The sequence below is a fragment of the Echeneis naucrates genome, chromosome 21, assembly GCF_900963305.1.
Source record: "Echeneis naucrates chromosome 21, fEcheNa1.1, whole genome shotgun sequence".
Lineage (NCBI taxonomy): Eukaryota > Metazoa > Chordata > Actinopteri > Carangiformes > Echeneidae > Echeneis > Echeneis naucrates.
In genome coordinates this window covers 15,956,468-15,974,228 of record NC_042531.1, presented here as the reverse complement: position 1 = coordinate 15,974,228, position 17,761 = coordinate 15,956,468, and the positions used below count along the sequence as shown (strand labels likewise).

General features: G+C 39.3%; 1 protein-coding gene across 5 annotated transcripts in view; it reads right to left on the bottom strand.

The window, feature by feature from the left end:
- The window catches only part of myo1b (myosin IB), a 50,865-nt gene extending 33,133 nt beyond the window's left edge, over positions 1-17,732 (bottom strand). For 3 of the 5 annotated variants that reach the window (XM_029529746.1, XM_029529745.1, XM_029529747.1), the window contains exons 1-3: positions 17,491-17,731; positions 8,928-9,074; positions 5,994-6,109 (exon numbers count right to left, since the gene is read on the bottom strand). In XM_029529746.1, the coding sequence (XP_029385606.1) occupies positions 5,994-6,109; positions 8,928-9,053 (242 nt within the window). In that variant the 5' untranslated portion in view covers positions 9,054-9,074; positions 17,491-17,731. Of the gene's footprint in view, positions 1-5,993; positions 6,110-8,927; positions 9,075-17,490 lie in introns of all 5 variants that reach the window. The other 2 variants (XM_029529743.1, XM_029529744.1) reach the window with 1 other exon arrangement.
- Positions 17,733-17,761: the final 29 nt, after the last annotated feature.

The window sequence follows — 17,761 nt, the reverse complement described above, 5'->3', positions numbered from 1 at the left end:
ATGACTGTTGTCTGAAGTCTAATCAATCAGGTAGATACATAATCTCTGAAACCAAGGAATGCATAGCTGTTATCAATACCTGATTGCTGTTGGGTTGTACAGTATGAGAAATGTAATATCAATAAATAATTGAAACGTTGAAATAGAGTATAAATAATAAAAGAAAGAGCTTGTCAGTAGTGTCAGCCATTCTAAACTTGTATCATATTATACATACTGCAGGATTGCTGTCATTTTATTAGGGACAGGTAAAGGAAGGCTCTCTGAAAATTACAAACTACAAGGAAACTTAACTAGGTAAGTCAATGACTTTGAATTATCCATTATCCAATAAATTAGCATTTTATTTGTGTGGAAAGAAGTGCGTGTGAAAAAGCTACCCACACACGCTCTCATGCCTGTAAAGTCTGAGGTTGACCACGCTCAGTGTTCCGCCGACACAAATGCTGGAGGACTCATTCTACCCACCTGAGTCAAAATGCCATTTCAACAAGTGCCCACTGAAGCCTACCTACATAGAGGTTCTGTGATGCAACTTAGGCCTCCTTCAAAGCAGTAAGTATTATATAATATTAAAAACAGTGATCACATGGCAAGTTTGATGCCAAACAAATGCAGCTGTCAAAAATGGAATAAAATATTAGGACTGTATTGATTGAAAAGGTGATGTTTTCATGCACAGATCATCTTAAGATGTTTTTTCGTGGATCTTATATTCTACCCAATAGTGGGAAACAGTGGGACAACCCCCAAACAACCCCCCCCCCCCCCCAAACATTCATTTATTAAAGGGTTTGCTGTAAAGACTGACATTTTTAGGACTATCAAACAAAACTGTATTTGGACAGTTAATTTTAGCCGGGGTAAGTCATTTAATCAATAGTAGTGGGTGAAATATATAGACTATATAAAACAGCAAAATAATGCAGTATTTTGAATGCAAGACCAATACATGACACAGGAACAAATGTGTATGGGTGCATTGCCAATATAATCTAATATTATATACAAATGTGCAGTGTCCTCTTGCCATCTTTCAATCAATACTTTGGGTTCAAAACACTAGAAAAACTAGTTTAAGCCAACATCCTGCCTTATGAAGCAGCATCCTTTCCTATGTTTGAAGATCACATTCAACACAAGCCATACAGGTAGTTGGGAATTTTGTAATGCATCATGTACAGTAGGTTCAAATTAGGTTTGGAAGCAATTTGATGTTGCAATGAATGCCAGGAATATAAACAGGTTACAAATTCAAATTCAATGTTGCTTAGTCAAACATGCTGTCTAAGCTATATAAAAGTTTTGTAACAACAAAAATGCTCAGTTAGCGACAATCTGATATCATACTGACACATTGGAGATGTACATACATAGTCCATACATGGAATGTCTCCAGCATGGTACTTGCCAGGTAGGCACTCAGAGCCATGTGAGCCATTTTCGCATCTTGTGTTTTTTATGGGTAAGGCAAAGCCAGATGGTTAAGCCACATTCATAGCAAACTTATCTACTGTAGTTTCTGTGACTGCACAACCACAAAGGGAAAAACGCACTAAAATATGTAAAGGATGGAAGGACCACTCACAGCTGCAAGTCCACACAGCTGTCTACAGAAAAAAAAAAAAAAAAAAAAAAGTGTAAGGAAGAAGGTTTTTCCAAATGTCTGTAACAAAGTAAATTTCTCAGTCAAGCTGTCATAACCATGTCCATGACAGCTGGAAGCCCAAACATACGCCTTGCATGGGGACTCTTTGTTTCATTAGCCAGCCGTGGTGCCCCCCTGCAACCAATGCTCCAATGGGTATTGAGCGCTGAGGGTCTCAATACCTCATTAAACATTGGAGAACATATTCTTACCCTGGAGACATGGAGCTGGCTGGCTGCCCAACCCCCTGCAAAAAAAACAAAAACAAAAACAACCCCACCCAACCCACCCACACAAAAATCAGTGTTTGACTTGGGCACCTAGGAGCATACAAAAGACAACATCAGGCCATCTGCACTGCTGTTGTGCCACTGTGCACTGAGGCCTCTGATTAGTTCAGTACTACACGTGGAAGGCATGAAAACACCTGCCAGTTAATGATAAGGTGCCTCATCTGGTTAAAGAGCATTATTTAAATTGGGTGACAGAAAGATCAACAAGTAACTGAAAATGTCAGGACTGTGGTAATGGGATTAAGCTCTCCAGGTGGGTCTACATACATTGTTACCTCAAAATGTCTCAAAAAAATGTAACAATTTTTTGAACTGGCCTGATTAATGGAAAAAGCTGGTTTGATAAAAAAAAAAAAAAAAAAAACCTTGTACAAAACAGTCATCTCACACAAATGTGCTGTCTATGTTTATAACTGAAATCGCTGCCACAGTGCTGGTTAGTTATTAATCAGTGGAAATGTACCTGAATCACGTATCATGTCATGATTCAAGTCTTGGGAAAATCCACTTAAAGAAACATCTGCTGTCCAACTTTTCCACTTTTATGAACGTGTTGCATTATATCAGTCTCTGACCTGAGACTGGACCACCAATTGACTACAACAGCACTAATTAAAATGGAGTTTTACAGGGAATTAATCAAACAGCAACTTTACAGACAGCTGAAGCTCTCCTGCCTGCTGAAATGACTTGGCTGAACACAAACACACACACAAAGATAGAAAAGTGAAAGCGCAGGTGTGAAATACAGGAGAACCTGAATTCACTGTTACTAAAAACACTGCAGAGCACGTACAAGGCATTTAAGAGATGCTCGGACACAGCAACATTAACCAAAAGTAAAACGTTTTGCAAAAAAAAAAAAAAAGCTTTCATATCTGATATTAAAATATCTAAAACCACAAAGCTCTCTTTTACATCTTAAAAAAAAAACAAAAAAAAACCCACCAGTATCCACATCAAGAATTAACCATTAACCTACTTTGTCCACAAACAATTGTGTGTGTTCTGTGGACAGTGGGCCAGTGACTGTTTATGGCAGAGCATCAGTTGACATTTTGTCACCGTTTGTGTGGCTTGACAGTGAGTCTGACTAACAGAGTGCATTGTTGACAGAAAGTCATAGAAAATAAATTTGAGACAGTGTTGCATGGTACCGTGAGGTCCAAGGTTGTGTACAAAGCATTAAACCTTAAATAGTTGCTGTGGATTGACACTGCAGTGTCATTTCCAGTGTGTGTGCAAGTGTATACACAGAAGTGTAAAAGGGAGTTCATGGGGTTAGTAGTCATCCATTTCTTGTTATTTGTACTCAGAAGTGTTTCTGCAGTGGCAGTAAGGTGAAAAATCAGCTTTAGGGCAATTTTGTCAACCCGGTTCTCTGCCCCACTCACTTCCAACAGTATCTGAGAACATTGCTGTATCTTTTCAGTGTTTATTGGTGAAAATTTTTTATTAAGCTTATTAATTCAGCATCACAATTCTGGTTTCTGTTGTTCAAACATTTAAGAGCTGACCAATAGATCCTTACCTTCTCCAGAATCTTCAGGCTTCCACAACACTGAGGTACTCTGACCCTGTCTGCTGCAACATTTTTTGAGTTGCTGATTTTATAATGTTAAAGCATCTAATGAGGCTCAGTCACAAGGAGTGAATGATTCCTGGGACCTCCTGTTGTTAGCTTAATTAAAGCCAGCCAACACTTATCCCCTCCAGCACTGGCCAGTCACTGTGGCAATAATGCTCCGAGCCACATGAGACTTGGTCAAGCAAAAAACCGGATCACTATAGGAACTTTTTATAGTTTGGGATCATTATGGGTAACAGGGAGTCATCTCATCAAGATTCTGCATCATCTCTAACAAAAACTGATGAAGTGATAAATGAGAACTAACACAAAGATCAAAGAAAAAAAAAAAAAAAAAAGTTTTGTTTTCAAAAAGGCGTGACAAACTGTGCATTTCAATCACATGCAGTGATGAAGACTCGCTTGTCTACTTTGATTAGCAGTCAAATGTATTCAAATTACAATATCCAAATGCTTTTCCAAACCACAAACCATCCAGCTGCTTTTTTTTTTTTTTTTTTTTTTTTATGTAATGCATGTTCTCATCCATTTACACTAAGACATATTTTTCATTAAACTATATATAGAAACTACTTACACATTTTGAATTGTATTTGAAAAGTATTTAGTAGAGAAAACACAGCTAACAATACAAATATATTGTTTCTTACCTTTGATATAAAATACAGATGTTGACATCCTAAAAGGTTTTGATTCTATAGTTAATTTATCAGCTTACTATTAAAAAAATTGGTAAATAACCATATAACATGATTGTGTCTTTTGAGTGATGCCAAGATATCACAGGGCCTGCACCAAACAGAAATAAAATCACTGATGTACTACTCATTCTTTGGTACAAAAACAGAGGCAGTGATATGTATTGGGGGGGGGGGGGGGGGGTCTAATGCAAGCCTTCCCCAACATAAAATAAATGGAAAATAATGTGGCCGAAGCATTTGACCAGACTTGGGTTTACCATTACTTCAGAACGATCAATTCAAAGCCACAAAGCTTGGCCCAGATGGTCAGACTGGGGGATTAAGATGAAATTTATGTAGAATGTTGAAACAATCTGCCTTTGACTGGCATTTTAAGTCCTCTATAAGAGCTTACCCTATTAAACAGGATTTAATCTCCTTTACTTAAAAGACCAATGATAAGGTGATGTTTAACACCAGAGAGACATTTCACTCTGCAGATTAAATTTCTTTTTTCCATCATCACTAGAAATGCCGAGACTGACATGATTTTAAGGAGAGCTTGAAGAGTGGCAGATACTGCACTACTTATTTACCTGTTTGGCAATGCTCCTATCTGGACAGAAATCAAGTTTATAAGGACCATAGCAACATTTTTGCATCATCTATCTCCTGCAAACCCTTTGTGCTTTATATAAATTACTGGCAGGTAACCAGGCAGGTATTGGTTTCAGCTCATGTGAGAACTGTATGAAAATTATCTTGCAGAGACAAATGGTTGCCCAACTGCCTTAATTATCATTATGGTAATACAGTTAAGAGTAGGGACCGTTCGTGAAAAGGCCTATTGCCTATTATGCTTAAATGACTTTAAATATCCTTTGATCAGTCTTCTATGACTGCACATATATTGTCTGATTTTAATAGGGAGGCCTGTATAGGTGGTGAGCCCAATCTGATAATCCATGTAGATGTGGGCCTGATACAACCACTCAAAACAGGACAGCCCAGAAATGAATAATTATTTGGTAACAGGAAAACAATGACAGTTGGTATTCTTTACACACTTCTGTTTCAGTGCATGAGAAAAACTCATGGCTTGCACCAAAAGTCCCTACTAGTTAACTGAAGATAGAAGAGGAAGACACCAAAACACAAAAAGGATGCAAAACAGTGTGAAACTGTGTCATGTCAGTTGTGTATAGCTGGCTGTAGAGCCAAGAGCTTGCTTTTGTCTGTAGGGAGTGTGTCTGTTCTGGAAGAAGGGCACTCTCTCTCAGCCTGCGTCTCTGAGGGGTTTTGCTGCAGCCTAGAGACACAGCAGGCTAATTGACGAGTGGTTGGCTTTGTTTTATCTTGGCAGCCTTGCAGAAATGCTGCCTTAATGTTGCCAGTGGACAGATGGCATGCCATGGTGCAGAATGGCCAGCAGAAGCTGCATACAGACTCTCCACACCAGAGCTAGTGTCTCTCTGATCTCAGTCTTCCAGTAGCCATCTACATTAGCCATTGGATCCACAATGACAATGCTTACAAAAGGTTTGCAGTACATTGCTCTCTCAGCAGATTCGACACATGACAGCTCCTGCTAAATGTATTTAACCAGTGTCTTGAAAAACCCTCTTGCCAATTATCATCCTCATTGGCTTTTTAAAGCAACAACAACAACAAAATACATTTTACATCACAAACTATAAAACCACATTATTGAGGCTTGAGCAGAGCATAAAAATACCAGCTTAAGGCTCAAGGTGGTTCTGGAGAGGACGTAGGAGCTGACTCACATGTGAGGACTAAGTTCATAGAAGTTTCTGTTGCGATACTCCTCCACTTTTTCAGGTGTGAAGATGGGCAGGGACCTGTAGGGATTCATGGAGATCACCACACTGCCAATGTATGTCTGGGAGGAGAGAAGGAAAAAAAAAACAAAAGAGGGAACAGTGATAGTAAATCTACATGACATTATCTCAGTTTTGCAAAGACAGACTACAGCAACTTTTCTCCCCTCAGTCCATCTTTGTGTTAATTGCTGAGTCATGTTGGGAGGAACTCTGCTGCTGTCAGTTTCTCACAGCTGGGTATTCCTAATGCATTGTTGAGACAGAATTCCTGAAGTGAAGCTGAAGACATGCAAAAGGCCAGCTACTCAAAGAGACAGTGATTATTTAATTTTTAAGCTATTTACTACTAAATTTCATGTTAAAAGTCTTACAAAAAAGAAAACTAACAAAAAAAGATTTATGCAAAACATAAACATGTAGGATATCTAACTTGTCAGTTAATTTAAAAAGAAAACTGGTAAACACTTCATTTCACTTGAGATCACCTTTATGTAACAATCACACAGGTCCCATTTCGCAGATAACACTTGTCAGATATTTTTGAAAAGCGAATGTAACCAGCAATCATATTTATCCTCCTCCTACATTCAAAACAGAGCCTAGATAGCACTTTCAAACATCAACCTGTAACATTTTCCTTACTTTCCATGGTAATGGCTGTTGCATAACCCACTCTGAGTCTAAGTGGAGTATGGCCTTCCCCTGTGGCAATACCACAAACTCCCACAGCCTCTCGTTCGATAACGTACTGGAGGCAGAATGAGACCTTTTCAAGAGCAGAGGACGAGTACAAAGGGAAAGAGTGTGTACAATGTAGACAAAGTATCTTGTGTTAATGGAGAATTCTTGTCAGAATTCTAAGGATTTTAAAAGCCCAATCTAAACCAAAAAGTATATTACTAAATACATTTAATTAAAAAGGAAAAAAAAAATACTTTGATGAATTTTAACCTTTTGCTTCCAAATGTGGACCAATTTTCTTTTAGATTTGAAGAGAGAGAAAAAAAAAAAAAAAAAAACCTCTGTGCTGCTGTGGTCTCATGGGGTCAAAACCCTCCAGACCTTTATAGTTTTTTCTGCCAACTGTCTGTTAGTAGTATTGCCTTGCTCTCCTTTCTTATGAAGGTCTCTCAAAAATGTTTTGACCTTATCCAACGCAGTAAAAAGGTTCAGGTTTCACTGTAGCTAAAGTTAAAAGTTAAACTTGTGAGTGGAGTCATGGCTCATCAGCCCAGACCAATACAGCCACCATGCACGCTGTTCCACCGTTTTCTTTGTTTTGCGTCTCTACACCACCAACTCCATCTGTTACATCAGTGTCACAGCTGCTTGGATGGCACACCACATACCCAGAAGCAACATAAATTCATCCATGTGTTTTTTTTCCCCTCCACTTTGTTAATTAGCTTTTAAGACATTAAACACACAATGAGCTCAAGACACGTGAAAACTTGGGGGTTAAATGTGACAAGTCATTTAGAGTCATAAATACATGATGAATTGGAAATGGCAGGGCTTGACAGATCAGCATGTTTAGGGAAGAAGGGGGAGAGAAAAAATTAGCAACATCAGGAAGTCTTGATTTTAATGAAAAGGTGTGGGGGGGGGGGGGGGGGGGACTCAAAACATCTCTTAATCGCAACTCTGAGAGAACATCTTTAAGTCAATGCCAATTAGTGAGATGACACTGAATATCCTTATACAGTTAAGGTGTGAAAACAAGTTGTAATATACCTGACCCTGCAAATCAATGGGGAGGGGTTTAATAAACTATGGGAAATGCTGAGGTTCTCAGTAATTCTTTTTGCTCAGTGGGACATACTATGCATTTTGTAGGGCGATTTTCATTCCCTTTGATTTTCCACTTAAGTTATTGGATACACGATGTGCTGTCCTGCTGGAAAACAAAGCCATGTTTCTTCTGCTGTGAGCTGTCATATGATAGTTTGGGGTGGGGGCTGGGGCCATTTGTAAGGAATGATGCCTCAGAGGGAAAAATCCATTCACATGCAAGGATTGTAGGCCACAGATTTATTGGATAAGTATAGGATTCAGAGCTTTTCTTGATCATCAATCTTGATACAGTTTATGCCACCAAAAAAAAAGCTTCCATAATGAATCCAGAGACACACAATATAACTTTCCACAAAAATTGTAATTTCTTTTACTTTCACTTTATATGCAGTCAGTACTCGTCTTCAAGTAAAAGTATACCAGTATAACTTAGGTTTAGTCCCATGTTGTGCAGGAGTTTATATTACATAAATTACATTAAAAGGCAGAACTGTGCATGTTAAAATATTCAACATTTACGTCAGGAAATACACACAGGGGAAATATAAAGCTCTGAGGGCATCTGAAGAGTGAAAACACCATTCCAAATCCTAAGCAGGATCAGGGATGTAATCATCTCAGTTGGCATCTACAGCAGCCGACCTGCAGAGGAGAAGAATCGTGGACTGCCACAGCACTGAGCCCAGAAGCAGTTGTCTGATGTAGGGATGATAGTTTATCAACACCCCAACACCCCCCCCCCCTTTTTTTCTTTAGATATACAACCAGGCCAGGCAGCCAGGCTCTCCTTGTCCCTGAGCTCTGGATTTCATGCTTCATTTAAAGACATCATCTACATTCACTGATGATGTGATTTACTGATTGGCTGGTTACTGTGGTATTTTTGTAGCCAAAAGTATAATGAGTGAGGAAATGGAAGAACAATAGAATTGTGAAAAAAATGTATCTGTGGGTTTCCTTGGTGAATCCTTCAATAACAGCAACAGGACAAGTATCGCTTCTTAAAGCAAATACATTTATGTTACACTGCCACTCAAATCACATTAAACAATTTCAATTTTCATGATAAGATGCTGGACTTACGTAGATCTCATTGTGGTCAAAGCGTTTCTTCAGGTTTTCAAGGAATGAATCTTCAGAAAGGGGCTCTAGGAGGACCATGTCACCCACCCCGATCATGTTGTCTAGAAGTGACGTCTTCACCTCCATTTTGGCTGCAGGTGTCCCCCCCTGCAGAGGAAAACATCAGAAGGAAGATATACATCACACATATTGCAAATTAAAAGTGTATCCTGTGGAGAATTTGGCCCACAGCACTACTAAAAAACATGTGTATCAGTCCTAGTTTGTTTTTAATCATGTCACAGTGAGCCAGAACAGTCAGTAACAAAGAAAAATGCCAACAAGGAAAATTAGATGAATGAATGCATAATTTAAAAATTGGTTGAAGAAAATCAACTTATTACACTTAAAACATCTGTTGTTACATTTAAAAATGTTTTTTTATTTTTTGCTAACCATTATTTTGAGGTCTATGGCAAAGTTTTTGAAGTCTGTCTCTGATCAGAAAATAAACAGTCCTAAACTTAGCTAATACAAATAAATTTGGGGGGGGGGTATGTTTTTACAGCAGCAGCTTGACTCCAGGAAGAGGACCAGGGTCTTCTGACTGGCTATTTGGCCTTTTCCTTTGGCATGTGAGAACAACCCCCTGGCAATTGCATAACTGATGAACTTTGCTCTTGACCTCTCGGTGTCAGCTACGTTTCAACAGTTTGTAGGACATCTTAAGTTAAAGACAAACCCCTCCACCCCCCCCCAAAAAAAAAAAAGAAAAAGAAAAAACGAAAAAAAGAAACATTGCTTCATGGGTCTCTGTTGCTGGACTTGCTTGTTGTAGCAATGTAATATTTGGGGACAGGGCTAGTGTACACCATGACAAAAACAGTGCTGGGGATGGCAGTTTTCAATCTACCATTGCCTCCCACGTCCTTTAGGGTAGTAATCCCATTGCTATAGGGCTGGAGATAAAAGAGGGGCCTAGGACACATTCAGGGCCTTGACATGGGGATTTGCTGCAGTAAAAACCCAATGTCTGCTGTTGGGACAGACTATCCATGCCATCCTCTTTTGTTTGCTGCTCATGTAATACAGATTTCTTTTAAAGCCAGAAACAGACACTGCTTTGCAGCAAATGGAAATATTGCAAGGCTACATATTTGTAATGCACTTTTATAATGACAAAAAAAACACCTTCTGCATTGTTTAAGCTCACTTTTTTTTTCTTTACACAGTGAATATAGACAAAAATACAGACAGTTTATAGTCACACAGGTGGCTCAGGAGGATATACAGTATAACAATTGGACAGTTAGAAAAGAACAGCTACAACGGTTAAGAAGAAAATCTTCGCTTTTGTTCAAAGGCATATTTTTGATCAACTGTCAAACCAGCTTTTAGCAGCAAACTTCCTGAACAACAACAGCATGACATTCCTGAAAAAATAAATTCCTGCTGTAGGCTTTCATTTCACTTTTTCCCTGGCCTCTGTTCCCCTGCAGGGCACAATATTATAGGCCTATAAAGGAGCTGCCTTCATCGAAGGCAACACACAAGATCCAAAGCCACTGACTCCCACAAAGCTTTTAAAGGATGAGGAAGAATGTTGCAAAATGATTTATGGAGATTTGCAATCAAGAGATTTTAAATTACTTTAATGCTTCAAAGTTGCCAAGAGTTTGATCTTGACTCAGATGGATGTACTAAGCAGGGGGAGAAATATTTACTTACTTGTCAAGCCATAGTCTGCTGAGCTCTATTACACTGTACCCACTGACTGGTGCAGTGTGTTGGTCTGATGGCACAGTGCCAAAGCCTTTCCTGTGACAGCTCATATCTACCAGCTGCTTTGGCTGTCTGCAATGCAGTTTAAAATCCAGTTATTTCCTTTAAACTTGGTCACTGAGGTCACAAATGAACAGCAATCACCTCTGTGGCTCCATGCCATGTGTCATCTTTTCACTGGAGCTTCATTATGCTCCTGTTTTGCCCCAGCACTTTGAGGCACCGAGGGTTTTTTTTGTGTGTGTGCTGTTTCTCAATAAAGGCACTTGGATTTAACTATTATAGATCCCTATTTAACCACTGACCATGCAGAATATCAGATTATGTTTTCATTAGATGGCCGCAAACAAGTTTGGCCAGGTAATTCCTTAAAAAAATAAAGCTCACTAACCAAAAGTATTGAAATGGCCATTGGACATGCTGGCACAAATCCCGGTGGTTGGGTATGGACATTGGTGTAGATGACAGCATTCTGTGTACGGCCTGAGCTCATTAGCCAGTCACAACTAGTCCTAGCAGATGAGGTCATGGCTGAAATTCTTTCAAAGCACAACCCAGCTACTGCGAATTTACTGCTGAACAGTAAGTGCATAGACAAGCAAAGCTGACATTGCCGAGTGCTGGTATGACTAGTAAGAGTTTAAAAAGAAAACAGATGCTGAAGCCTGGGGGAGAACAGTAGTGTCTATGTCGCTCAAGCGCTTTTGCCATTCTGACTAACAACATATTGCATCTGTCTACAGCCTGTGTGCAGGATGCCCTTAGATTCTCTGCTTATAACCCACTACCCCAGATTTGAAACTGGCTTCCAGGCAGCCAATGACACTGTCCCATTAATAAGTTGCTGCCTGCTGCTAAGCGTACTGGATCTAAAGTGGGAGGTGGAGAGAAAACCTGACAGCCTTGATTAAATTTAGGGGATTATCCTCACTGCTGAGTGGTAGAGTGAATTGGCGTAATACTAGTACGTTTTGGTAATTGTATAAAAAAAAAAAAAAAAAAAAAAAAAAAAAAAAGATTCTTGTGGTTTGTCACAAAATAAGGAAAAAAAGATTTAGATTTTAAAAAGATTTTAATCAGACTACACCAAAATGACCCTTGTATGAACCCAAGGCAAATTACTCTGAAACTGGATTACAAGTGTTCCTGATTTATCAATCTCTCTGATGCATTTTGTATCCATCACAGAGATTGATTAAATCCCTGTGATGGATGTTTAGGAGTCAGGCATCACAGGCACCCACATGGTTGAACAGCTATTAATCCCAAATGTAAATCTCATGAATTAATTATGTGGGATAATTTATGGTTAAATGTGTTCAGTTAGTTGGCATTTCACCTTAACTGAGTGACTGACTTGAAGATGTGTAGCAGATAAGAGTGGTTTACAAAACATTAAAGACTGACTTTCTGTGACAAAACAAATTTCAATAATATTCTATTAAAAATGTGTCTTTCATGTGGCTGGAACTGAAAAGAGATAACTATAGTTTGACCAGCAATGTTTAGCAAGGTAAACTTAATGATACCTATCACTGAAACTTAACTAAGAACCTTACCCACCAACCTCCCACTGGGGTCGTAGTATTTGCAGCATCATGACAAAGTCAAATGGGGCACACTGAATGGGAGAAGGTCACTACTGAGCGACTACTACTTTTTGAACTACAAGGAAAAAAAAAAAAAAAAAAAAAAAAAAAAAAAAAAAGCATAAGGGAATTTTACTGGCCACAGCATGTCAAAGCAAGTCACCAACAATATAGTAATGCATGTTTTGTTTCATGCTGCTGAAACCAAATATACCTACATCATTTATGGGCCCTTCACTGAGGTCATGTGTTCCTTTCTGTCCTCGAGAAAGGAAAAAAGTTATCCAACCAAAAGGTCAACAACCATGCAAGCACTCACATGCAAAAAATGTGCAGCAGCGTTGTTTGGAAAAGAGCCAATAAACCAGCTGTTGTTTGATGGGATGGATGTTTTCGATTCAAATGGAACTGCTCAGAGTCATTAACAATTAGAAAATGGTCAGAATTTTTAAAATTGTCGGCTGCAAGCTGGCAGCCGACAATGACATGTGGTCTGCGGAAAAGCAAATGGCCATTGTATGAAATACAGAGATGATTGGTGTCTTTCCACCTAGGGAGGGGCTGTTTGAGAAGATGGAGGCAAACAACTGATGATAAAAATCTATCTTGCAGTGTAATAGACTGTAAAATTCCCGTCATATAAGACTGGCAGTGTCGCAGGGCAAAAGAGTAGCAACATCACAGGCTGTTGGCAACGATGGAGATTAAAGCCCTCTCTGATGGAGCAGCAGCAGAGCACGGGTCTGTGCCAAAGAGCAGCCCAGGACAGAGGTTTAGAGGAGCAGAGAGCTAGCAGCTGCCTGGGAAAGTGACCTGAAATCCAGAGTCCTCAACATCGCTCCAGGTGCAGATCTGTGTGAGTGAGCAGGAGTGAAGGCTGGCACATGGAGAAGAGAGGGGAAAAAAAAAAAAAAACCACAAGACTGGCAGTCGCACCACTTGCTGCCACAACAGACCAAACAACATTCTTGCAGTTAACGCCTGAGCTAATTACGTCTACCTTTTTTTAAACATTACACACTTTTGATAGCTAATAATTTAAATGTATACTATTGTAACATTAAGATCACAGAGATTGGCCTTTGTTGGCTAAACAGTGTGTGAATTCATACCACAGAATTATAGTCTGGTTAAGTATAAACCTTTAATCCAAACAAACATGGCTTGTTATTTACAATACAACTAAAAGCAAGGACACATCAAGACTAGTAGAGATCCAACACATGACCTTGAGCTAGTTGGCAAGATGAGCACATGCATTCGTCATTGAAAAGATATCAAATGACTGATGTTTCAGGTTCAGACCTTGACAACATATTCTGCCAAGCTTACATGAGCAGATTCAGTACTTCTGGATTTTTTTTTTTTTTTTTAAACCGATCTGAAGAAAACTGAGCTTAGTTGAAATAAGGTGACTGATAGGTTTGAGTGTTTTTTGTTTTTTTTGTTTTTTTTAATTAGAACATGATGATTGGCTTCTCACAGTGGGCATTTTATAATCAGGACCAGTGACACAGCATCTGTGCCAAGTGCTTAGTTCAAGAACTCGATGATGCAGCAGCTACTTATTGTGCTAGCTGCTGAAATGCTAGCAAACTAACAGCTAACACTATCCAGCTGGTTTGGCTCTGAATTGGGTCTGCTCGCCTCTGTTTTCTCTGTTAATGTGATGATGACACGTCTTGACATGTACTGTCCTCTTTACACTGTTTAGGTAAGTGAAAATTTGTAGGAATAAAGCCCCCTTAGTTAATAAACTAGCAAATGGTCAGTATGTTTGTTAGCTCAACCAGACTGCTAATGAGGCAAATGTGAAACAAAAACACTTCCTTTTATCTTTGTCTAACCTTGTGTATGAAAAATATTGCTCTCTGATGGAGTTAATATTCTGACAAACTAAGTTGAACACAAGCTGAACGTGCACAGGAACTAAAAAGCCCCAATAACCTACTCTCCGTTTCCTTAAAGGACAGCTCTGCCAATCATTCAAATTCACAGGTCAAACTTACCCCAGGCTGAGCTTCATGTGAAAAATGCTGATGTATTTAAGTCACTCCCCACAAGTGAATTCACCTATCAATCCACTTTTCCATCAACTACAGCAAATCCACTGCAGTGAACTGAATTAGCCACAAAATGGTGCAGTTTAAGTGAAACAGATGCCCTGTTAATTGTAATGGTCTGTCAGCAAGTTCGTTAGCTCAGCCAGGCTGCTAATAAGACAATAGTGACAGCGGGTCAGTGTGCATAAAACCAGGGCCATGGCTGTGGAATAGCTAAATGGAATCTGATTAGCTTGATAAGCTTTGATGGATGATTATTTAATTATACGTATTCAAAAGCATCAAGAAAACCATGAAATCAAGTTTTCAGGCACATTCATTTGGATGCATTTTTACAAAGTGAGCAGAAGATTCATCTTTGCCACTCTCTCTCTCTTCAGGAACAATGCAATTACACTGGTTATCTTGTCATGCTTTAAAAGGATTAGAGAGGTAAAAGAGCTTAAAAAAAAAAAAAAAAAAGGCATATCCAGATTTCTCCACATCATCATGAGGGTAGGATAGCTTTTTTCATGTATTTTTTTCCATTCTTCATTCATAATGTTGAATCACCAGTAAGAACAGCTCTAAAGTGACTTCATCATTTATCAGCTATTTAACAAATACCAACTGGAGAACCCTGCAAAGTTGCAAATTACTCACTATTACATGAATTCACTCAAAAATTCCAGCCTCAGCACTATCTGCACAACCAGCAGTGAAACACTTGGTCTGGCTTGGATTCACTTTAGTGAATGGAGAAAGCAGCTGTCCTGGACTGAACAAAGAAACAGTGAGCTCAGTCGAAATGTACAGCGCAATTACACCAGCTACTTGAGGACATAAAGGATAAAGTTTAGGCAGTTGAGTTGAAAATGTTCAGCGTCAGGCAACACAGGGTAAAATTTTTTGTTAAAAAAATAAAAAATAAAAAAATAAATAAATCATAAATTCGGAGACATATGAATTCTGCCCATTCAACACAAAAGAAACAAAGCTGCAGCAGAAAACTAATCAAATATATGCTTATTTAAAAAAGTAATTCATTTAGAGAACATTTGATGCTTTCTGGCTTTAGAAACTGTCTGCTGAAGGCTTGTTAAAGTCCACTTTGTGGATCTGCATATGTGCCCCCGTCTCCCTCTGTTGATGCAAGGCGAACACACGACACACGCCTCACTACACTAAGCTGCACGGGCAGACAAGTGCAAACACTATTCATCACCATGGCACTGGCTGAGGGACTTTGGTCCTCTATACACACCACATTAGACTATAGCAGCTCACCACACAGTGCTCATGAAGAGGCCTTTGGCATATTAGAAAAGAAATTGCAAATTAAAAAAAAAAACAAAAAACACACTGGCCAAAAAGCTCACACAGAGGGGAGCTACTAAAATGGTCTCAAACAGTCTGACACAGTGCTATCATCCAAGTCTGAGCTAAACGGTTGTTACTTTTTCCAGGAGTCTCACTACAATGCTGAGGGCTTACCACACTCACTTTTCAGTAGTGTCCAATCATGTTACATCACTGTTTGTTTGATCAGTGTAGGTAATAAAGTTCCCATCTGGTTTCCCAACTGAGACTATGGCCAACAGAGGCAGAACATAAAGAGAGACACAATCTTGAAAAAAAAATAAATAAATAAATATTTGATGATGTTGGGATTTCAGATTCACAGATGAGCGTTTAAAAAGCTGCAGGGTTCAAAGCAGTAATCATGGTACTGACTTGGCGTCAAAAGACTAATCAAGCCATTTTGGATATGTCATGGCTAAGTACTTTTGAAGCTTTAACTTTATATTATTATTATTTCAAGGCTCATTGTTGAGTGGGGAAAATTGTCAAGGACTGATTTATGTTTAGACTTGGTACAATCAGCAGTTTCTGGTTGATACAACTCAGACCTGAAATATATTCTGTTAGAAATGAAGTCCCACGCAAGTCATGCATTAATATTTTACATTCAGTAAAACCGATGATAAAAGCTATACACATATATATATATATATATATATATATATATATATATATATATATATATATATATATATATATATGTACATTACTTTCACCCAAAAGTAAAGTATGTATTTAAAGATTTTACTGCTTTCCACAATGACTTTATAAAATTCTCCCAAAAATGCAATGATGTGCTCTGGTCTTATCTAATGTAATAGCAGTGCATTTAATATTCAAATGTCAGCTTTTTTCCTACATGAGCCATGGCTTTCTTCTTCCCAAATGGTATTCCCCTCTTTGTTTGATTCCAGACTGGATCCCAAAGGGGGACCCAAGCAGATACAAAGCAGCTCAGCTTTGTCAAGGGGGAAATTTGGGATATTTCTCAAAGATGTGAACTATTTTATTCATTCAGTAATTTATTCCACTCAGCAGCATTAAGGGCTCGGGGGAGTGCTGGACCTTATGCGCTCACAGTTTAACCACTTCCACGGCTGACATTGATCTTTTATTGCAAGTATCCACGTCAGAGTAGACAATTCAAGGATATATACAAATTTAATTAAAAAGTGGGGATAGAGCGTGTTTTACTCTGAGTGAACCAAAAGTGGGTTTGATATCATCCCCGTCCATGGTGGGAATATTTAACGAGCCTAATATTTACAGTTATTCTTCCCGTCTTGGCTGTGCACCAGCAGCAGATACAAACGGAGAATGTGAAACAGACTGAACTTGCAACAAGTTTGAGACACGTTTCTGTCCTCAGCGTCCCAGTCTGCAGGGGTTTCACTCTTGAATGACAAAGACTCCTGCAGCCCGCAGATGTAGGCAATTAGCGATCACATTTTTTTTTTTCTTTTTTATCCACGTCGCTTAATGAGCTTTAGTCTGGGTCGACAAAGATACAAACAGCCAAACTGGACTCGAACACAATCTGTCCTGCCAGTTTTACCCTCCGGCCAAAGAAAGCTCGTTCACAAAGAAATAGAAAGATAAACAATAAATCCCAACCCCCTCCTGCTCGAGGTGAGGAGGAATGAATGAGTTGGGAAGCAGACGGTGTAACGCAAAGAGAAAAGTTTTTGAGAGAAGTTGCCGCGAGTGCAAAAGTGGATCCAAACAGAGTCGAACAGAGAGAAAGAACACGCGCTTAGAACATTTTCAGCATCAATCCAGAAAATAAGAATGAGAAGATGTCAAACTTGCCTCTTTCTAGCTGGAAGATTTGCCCCCTCTTGTCCTAAATCCACTCCCGGGACAAAAGTAGGATCCCAGAGGTGATTCTCCAAGTTTGGAGCGGCTCCTGAAGCCCTTCCCCACTGCCTTCTCTCTGACTCCTGTCGGCCGTGCTGGATGAAGCAGGACGTGGCTCTCATCCGAGTCCCAGCACTTTGAATGGAGCTCTGGGTGGACTTGAGAGTGCAGGGTCCGCCGGGCGAAGGGAGCGGCTGGAGCGGCGTCACTGGGCTGGTCCAGC